Genomic DNA, 8518 nt, shown 5'->3' with positions numbered 1-8518 from the left:
CCCCCCCATTTTACCAAAGATTTTGCACATTTTTACATAGTTTTCAGACCTAATTCATCTTAATATTTTATTTATAAACCATTTGTGTTACCTTGTACCTAGTGTTTGTCTGATTTTTTAAAATGTATTGTATTTAATACTGTCTGTTTTCGTACATTTGGTGTTGCAGTTTATTTAAAAAAATAATAATAAAGCAGATTGTGTTTGCAGTAAATGATTAGTTTATTTTGTTACTTTTAATTGGCCTAGATGACATTTGGTATCCCACTTAGTACTATATCACTTTGAATATTAAGTGTTAATCAACCCCAGGCTGCTCTTGTAGCTGAATTTGCTACCATTTCAGATTAAAAACCATAGATGGGTAAAACATGTCGGGCTGCTCTTTAAGGTTTTATGTATTGACTACTCTACTGTGTCGCCAGTAGGGGGAGTTGCTGACTTTGCCAAATATTAATTGAAACATTTTTCTGTAAATTTGCAAATCTGGTGTCTGCTTCTTTGGCATTAATCGCTGTGGATTACAATCTTACTACAGCAAAAAGTTCTCACATTTAGTTTTACAAGTGTATTCATGATGATAATAATGACAATAATCATTATTATTGGCAGTAATAGAGGGCCCCAAAATCAAATTTTGCTTAGGGCCCCATGGAGGCTTGGGCCGGCTCTGTATGTGTGAGTGTTTAGAGTCACTGTCATACTCTCCTTAGTTAGTGTCATCTGACTTCATATGTTCTGCTGCCACCTGTAGGTCTTTGGAAACAAATGTTCTGTGTAAAGCTTCTTTGCTTCCTTTAACCAGTGTGTGTGTTTGGCACAGTAATACACAGCAGAGTCCTCTGGCTTTAAGTTGGACAGTCTCAGATACACCATGTTGTTGCTGTTATCTCTTGTGACTTCTATCCGTCCTTCCACACTGTTCGCATAATCTGTTCTACTTGCATCGCTGTAGACACGCCCGATCCATTCCAGTCCTTTTCCTGCATGTTGTCTGATCCAGCTCATAGTGCAGCAGCTGAATGTGAAGCCAGATCCCCTGCAGGACAGACTGAGAGTCTCCCCAGGCTTTTTCAATACTGAACTGGAAGGAATGGACTCCATACTCTGACCTGTACAACCTGAGGAGATGAAAGAAGAGAGGAGCCACAGAAGAAAGTGAGACAGTCATCTGGGAAGTTTTCTGCTATCACTGACTGACCATCAGTCCATGCTGTGTGATAAAAGATAAAACAGCAAGAAGCAGGAGAACTCACAGGGCAGAGAGAGAGCAACCAGCAGAAGAGTGAGTGTGTTCATCATCCTGAGGCTGGAGATGTGACCTCTGATGCTCCACACAAAGTACAAGAGCAGTCAGCAGGACAGAGGTACACTGCACAGACTGAAGATTTGCATCAGGACATCATGAGGAGGGAGTGGCTCATCTACAGGCATTTTTAATTCATTATTTTTTTTCAAATTAATGATGCTTTCAATATTGGATACAAAAACATATCCGGAGACTGAAGCACCCTTTCATTAATCCATATCTATTCATTGTTTTATATCATTTAGATGTCTGTGTTTTCTTTTCCTTTTGTTTTTTGTTCTTGTCACTGCCAACAGGAGTCGAGTGAAAACAAGATCATCTAAATTAATTATTGAGTTTGCTGTACTGGTTGAAGTCCATGATTTTTTATTTATTGATGTTCTTTAACCTAACAAATGACACAACTACTGTTTATTGTAAAGCAACTGTTTTTCTTCTGAGGAATTGTCTTAAATAAGCTTTGTTTTGCAAAATCAAGATATGCATATTTAATTTACGATTGCTACATTTATATTTTTCAGAAATATTCTCTAATTAAAAACTAGTTGTTTTCACAAAGTCTTTACTGTAAATGTTTTGTAACATGTTCTTGGAGACAGCTTGAAGTGAGAACAGTATCCATGTGAGATAATTGTGGTAAAGATGAGTACTGCAGGTTTTGGTACAGCAACTCATTACGTAGGTTTGTTTATCTTATATGTATTACAGACGTATACACACATACAATTTGATTTATTGAACTATCACTATATTTGTGATCTAATTTGGACAGTTAATAACAGGTTAGACAAGGAATAATATATTCCATAAGAACTGTAAAATGGGGCAGAAATGTTTTGATAATAATAATACAAAGGAAAGTACAGTGGCCCTGAGAGCTCAAAGCACTGCTCAAAACACAAGCAAATTAAGAAAACATCTTCATCAATTTGACAACACATGCGCAGCATTTAGAAAACGAGCTGCAAAGACCACAACACAACGGAAGTGTTTCCAGAGGACACTTAACAGTTATGCACATGTCCGGACACGCTTGTTGTTGATGCAGATTTAATATAATATAATGTGATTTTAGCCTATTGCAGTGATCTGCTGTTAATTAGCCTTTTGCTAATTACAGGCAAAAGGCTAACGATAGTTAGCCAGCAGATCACTGCAATAGGCTTATATCTGAATCATGCTATCACAAAGTTAAAATGAATCAAAAACACATACTTTTTATCTCATTTTCCAACACCACTGACTAACGGTGTATTCGATGTATTTGCTGTCACGGTACGGGCGTCACAGTTCGGTGCATGCAGTCATACGACGAATACGTCTGAGTGAGTTTAAAAAAAAGTCGAGTCCTCACTTGGCGGCAGGTGGCAGTAATGAGCCTAAAAGCTGCCAGAAACAGTCATTGCAGAAGAAGAAAAAGCAGGACGAATAAGGAAAGTGATGGACAGTGTAGAGTTGGAGGAGCCGCCGGCTTCATTTAAATCAGCTGTATGGGAGCACTTTGGCTTCCCAGTACAATATAATGGTGATGGCATGCGAGTGGAGGACCGGACAAAGACTGTCTGCCGGCGATGTTTCACGGAGGTGCGTATGTCGCTGGCAACACCTCAAACATGCTTACGCACATAAGACGGCATCACCCCAACATATCTGTCCCTGGTGCGAGGAGAAAAAAGTCTTTGGTGCAACAACTTATTCATCTCGACATTAATGCTGACAGGGCCAAAAACATCACAGACACAATTGGCATATACATAGCAACATCTATGCAGCCATATGCCGTAGTAGAGGAGCCCGGCTTCAAGTATTTATGAAAGGTACTTGAGCACGAGCAGTGGTGGAGCATGAGCTGTCTACTGCGCAAGCTGTTGCACTCACAACGGATGGGTGGACATCCCGTTCCACTGAAAGCTACCTCACAGTTACTGCCCACCTCATCACCCCTGAGTGGGAAATGAAAGATTCAGTTTCATTAACGCGCCCAGTGGATGAACAACACACCAGCACTCAGTTAGCTGAGAAGCTACAAGAGGCAGTAACAGAGTGGAATATTGAAAAGCCCAGAACCATTGCAGTAACCACAGACAATGCAAGAAACATTGGTAATGCAGTTAATGAAGAAGGACTGGGTCCACAAATTGCATGCTTTGCCCACACTTGAAACTTGGCATCACAGAAAGCTATGGCAGTCAACCAGGTATCTCGACTTCTGGGAAAAAATCCGAAGAACTGTTTCTTTTTTCCATCGGAGCACAGTAGCTGCATGTATGTTGGAGCAGAAGCAGGAGATGCTGCATTTGCCAAAACATCGTCACAATGATGTTCCCACACGCTGGAACTCCAGCTATGAGATGGTTTAGAGGTATCTTGAACAGCAAACAGCTGTTTACTCAGCACTAATGGAGAGGTCCCTCAAGAACAAGGAAATAGCCAATCTGACTGATCAGGAGGTGAGGGTCGCAGAGTGTGTGGTTGAGACCATGAAGCCTCTGAAGACAATCGCCACAATGTTAAGCACTGAAACAGCACCATCAGTTTCTATGATCTTACCACTGAAAATAATGATCTTGAAATCTATGGAACAAAATGATGAGGACATTGTTACTGTCAGGGAAATCAAGCAGGCGATCAGAGAAAATCTGCAAAACATGTACTCTGACCCTGGGCTTCAGGACTTCCTTCACAAGTGCACTGCTTTGGATCCAAGGTTCAAGACACTTGGTGAGGAGGATCTTGTCACACAGAAGTCCTTAGCAGAGCTGAACAGGTATGTATTGATTTACACTACTGATGATGTTTTCATATTTTTAGAACAACTTCTCTCATGTCTTAACTTGAACTGTTGAACTCGCCACTCACTTATTAATTTTTTTTTTCTTATCATTTTGTACTGCAGGATGAGACCAGAGAGACTACAGAGGCCAGTCCATCAACTTCATCACAGGCGACTTCATTTCCAGTGAGGGCACAGTTTGAGGCAGCATCTTCCCCTCCACCAAAGAAGTCAGCCATGGCAGAACTTTTTAGCCCACTCTTTAGAACAGAGCAGAGTAACCAGCCTGATTGGAAGCAGCAGTCAAAGGATGAAGTGTATGCCTATGTGGCAAAGGACTGCATTTCAATTGATTCTAACCCGCTTGCCTGGTGGAAGGCTCATGAGTCTCTTTATCCTAACCTAGCCATGTTGGCAAAGCGTTACCTGGCTGTATCTGCCACCTCAGTCCCCAGCGAGAGGGTTGTCTCGACTGCAGGGGATATAGTTACTGCCAGCAGATCTGCCCTCACTACAGACAATGTAGACAAACTCATTTTTTGGAAAAAAAAAATAAAATAAACTCAAAATTGAATGACACTTTAGTACCTTCTCAAGAGGTGCATAGTTAACCTAACAGACAGTTAATCACACATGTGATGCATTGCACCTAAAGGCACAGATTTTTTTTTTTTTGTGTTTTGTATTTTTAACATCAGAAGATGCTATTCAGTTCTGTTTGTAAATGTTTTGTTTGACTTGTGCCAGTATAGTTTACGTTTAGCTTTGTGATACAACATTGAAAATGTTTCTTATAATGATGTTACCAAATCTGTTGAGAATGATAACACTCCTAATGCATTTGTTTTATGTTTTATTCTATTATTTTTTTTACTTTTATAAAAGGAGATGTTTTTTATTTTGCACTCAAAGATAGTCTTTTACATGTGATTTTTGATTTATTTTTTCTCCATTGTACCAAACCCGTACCGAATCGTGACCCCCATACCGGGGTACGCACTGAACCATGACTTGACAGAAAGAGAACCTTAATGGTGCTGTGACTCAAAATCTGTGTCGACAACAAGCGTGTCTGGACGTGTGCATCACTTTTAAGTGTCCTCTGGAAACCGTTCCATTGTGTTGCAGTCCATTTGCATCGCTTTTTTCTAATGTGTTGTGTTGTGGTCTTTGCAGCACATTTTCTATATGCTGCGCATGAGTTGTCAAATTGATGAGGATGTTTTCTTAACTTGTTTGTGTTTTGTCTTTTTGCATGTGTTTTCTTAAGTTGCAGTGCTGTGAGCTCTCAGGGCCACTGTAGCAAAGCTCCTTAAACAGGACTTTTACTCTTCTAACATGCAGTATATATTTTGAAAGTTGTAAAATTTTTTAATTTTAGAAGTTTGTCTGGGAGATCTTGGGCGACCAAACAAGATTCTTTTCATGACTTTTTGTGTGACAAATTTGTGATTTGATTTAACTTATAAAATTTCAGTTGAAATGAAAAATGAATTCAACATTGAGTCACAACTCTGAACTTTCATGACTGACAGTTAGTCAGAAAATGTGATACTGAGACAAGAGAATGTTTCCAGTGGTGGTAAATAGAGGAAGTAGTTTTTGTATGACTCTCCTGTTATTGTCTCTCACTGTGGGTCGTCTGGCACAGTAATACACTGCTGTGTCTTCAGGCTGCACATTCTGTCCATTTAGAGTCACTGTGTTACTGGAAGAGTCTAAATTGACACTGAACTTGTTCTTTAGTGAATCTTTGACGCTAGTGTCATCACTCATCCACTCCAGTCCTTTCCCTGCAGGCTGTCTGATCCAAGCTGTGTAGTAGCTGCTAACAGAATAAGAGACCTGACAGGTGATGGTCAGACGTTGACCTGGCTGCACAGTCACAGAGGCTGGCTGTGTCAACTGTTCACACTTCACACCTGTTAAAAAAACAAAATGTTTTGTAACAAATGATCAAGTTAAACTGCAAAAGAAGAAGTGTTGACTTTGACAAATCCAGAGAGACTCACATCCAGCTGCCAACAGCAGCAGCAGAGCTACAGAAAACATGGTTGATGTTGAAAGTGACGTGCTGTGAACTCCACGGACAGCCTGATGGGAAGTTTTTATAGCTGAGTAACAAGGAAGCTCACTGAGTTTGCATAGAATCAAACATATGAAGCATCAATGTTGGTCTGACTGGAGCCAATAGAAGAGTCTGTTGACTGTTATTATATCTGCAGAGTGAAAACATGCCTGGAAATCACCTCTGCTTTACACATGATATTTCACTTCATTACACACTCAACTGGAACATTTTGAAAATGTCCCTATTTTTACAGAAATGAAACAACTGTAAATGATTATCACAACTATTCTTACTGTGAATATTACATGAACCACAGATAATGGAAAACATATTCTTTAAAATCAGCATTACAATATTAATGATGATGTGTCATGGAAACAAAAGGAGAAACCATCAAGAATGTTGCTTTCTATAAGCCATGTTTACAGTGTGTTCAGCATGTTTTCAAATCATTAAAACACTTTAAATATGATGTGAGCTGTTTTCCTGAGAGAATGTATTTACTGTCAGCACCTCCTACATCACATTTAAGATTAACTTCAAATGTAAGAACAGCTTGTTGTTATTGCAGCATTTGATCACTTAGTGTTCTTCCTGTATTTGCAGCAAAGTGACAGCAGACAGCATCATGTAAACAGTATGAAAACTTCTGTCTGATGCTGCTGGTTGGCATGAAAGGTTTTTAATCATTTCAGTGTCAGCAGATGTTTGAAGACATATAGAGAAACTTGGAGCCTCGAGAGGAAAACAGCTGCTCAGGAACTGAAACCTGTGAGACAAAATGCAAAAACTACATCTGAGTGTTGAGAGTCAGTCAGTTAATATTAATGAGAACACAGAGTCTCCTTTAAGTAACAGAGGAGAGACAAACTTGTCACTGACTGCCCTCTAGTGATTTAATGAAAGAAACTGTAACACTTTTTTTCACATCTTTATATCATGACTCATTTAGATTCCATAAAAGTTAGAGACATTATTGCCTATAAATTTGTAGAAATGTTTAATTTTGGAGTTTTATTTCAGTCTTGGGGCCTTTTATCAACAAGCAGCCTTTATTGTGTTTTGGTTGGCATGAAAGATGTTTAATCATTTCGGTGTCAGCAGATGTTTGAAGACATACAGAGAAACTTGGAGCCTCGAGAGGAAAACAGCTGCTCAGGAACTGAAACCTGTGAGACAAAATGCAAAAACTACATCTGAGTGTTGAGAGTCAGTCAGTTAATATTAATGAGAGACAAACTTGTCACTGACTGCCCTCTAGTTATTTTATGAAAGAAACTGAAACATTATTCTTCACATTCATATTATGACGCGTTTAGATTCCACAAAATTCATTTTCGCCTTTTAATTTGCAGAAAAGTCAAATTTTGTAGTAGTTTTATTCCAGTGACCTCATTGTTGTGCTGTCGTTGGGTCTTTTATCAACAAGTAACCTTAATTGTGTTTTGTTTCATATAATATTTACTATCAATATTTCTCAGGAATAGATTTAAAATTACAGCATAATAATGTGTGATATAAAATACTTCATATTTGGCTCCTTCAGTCCAGTAAAGATGAGTTCTGTAGGTTTTTGTACGGCTGCTCAACAACTCCAGTCACTGTGTCACTCGAGCACAATAATAAACAGCAGAATCTTCAGTCTTCAGACTGTTCATCTGCAGATACACCTGCTGTCTGCTGTCGTCTCTGGAGATGGTAAACCGGCCTTTGACTGACTCAGAGTAGTATTTGCTGCTACCACTACCGCTGTCAATCCAGGCAACCCACTCCAGTCCTTTTCCAGGAGCCTGTCTGATCCAGGCCATCCAGTAGCTGCTGAATGTGAATCCAGAGGCTGTACAGGTCAATCTGTGAGATTCTCCAGGCCTTTTAACCACTGGTTCAGATTCTGTCAGAGTCTGACCATCAACACCTGTTGAGAAACAAATGAATATACAGTAGTCAGTTAATGAAGCTGGAACCTTTTTAGGTAACATTAAATTAAGAGATGTTCACCTGCCCAGCAGACAGTTAACAGCAGCAGTCCTGTCCTATAGTCCATCATGTTAAACTATGTGTCCACTGATCTCTGTCATCCTCTCTACAGTCAGATAAGTAGAGGAGGAAGACATCCGAGTTTTGCATTGACTCCTCACAGGGAGGAAACATTTCCCTGATTTATTTTAATAACACACCAAAATATGAACTTTAGTTTAGGAATCTGTCACATTTCCAAACAGCATTCATTCAAACCAATTCACATATAATTTTCATCAGCATCATTTTTTCTCATTTCTTCCTGTAGACAGCATATGTGCTGAATAATAATCTGCAGTATTCTTATGATGGTTATCACCAATAACACGTATTTTTGAAGTTTGTT

At 39.2% G+C, this 8518-nt stretch overlaps 2 gene segments (V, D, J or C); both read right to left on the bottom strand.

The window, feature by feature from the left end:
- Nucleotides 1-937: 937 nt before the first annotated feature.
- LOC115575217 (Ig heavy chain V region 5A-like) lies at nucleotides 938-6134 on the bottom strand. The segment is given in 3 exon segments: nucleotides 938-1121; nucleotides 5722-6004; nucleotides 6095-6134. Coding segments are annotated over 3 exon segments (507 nt in total).
- A 1632-nt stretch (nucleotides 6135-7766) lies between these two features.
- Nucleotides 7767-8200, bottom strand: LOC115576122 (immunoglobulin heavy variable 3-23-like; the record flags this gene model as incomplete). The annotated part of the segment is given in 2 exon segments: nucleotides 7767-8068; nucleotides 8152-8200. Coding segments are annotated over 2 exon segments (351 nt in total), but the record flags the coding sequence as incomplete, so codon positions are not given.
- Nucleotides 8201-8518: the final 318 nt, after the last annotated feature.

The sequence above is a fragment of the Sparus aurata genome, chromosome 23 (assembly GCF_900880675.1).
Source record: "Sparus aurata chromosome 23, fSpaAur1.1, whole genome shotgun sequence".
Taxonomy (NCBI): domain Eukaryota; kingdom Metazoa; phylum Chordata; class Actinopteri; order Spariformes; family Sparidae; genus Sparus; species Sparus aurata.
The sequence above is the reverse complement of the archived record's forward strand: the minus strand, read 5'-3'. Positions and strand labels throughout refer to the sequence as shown.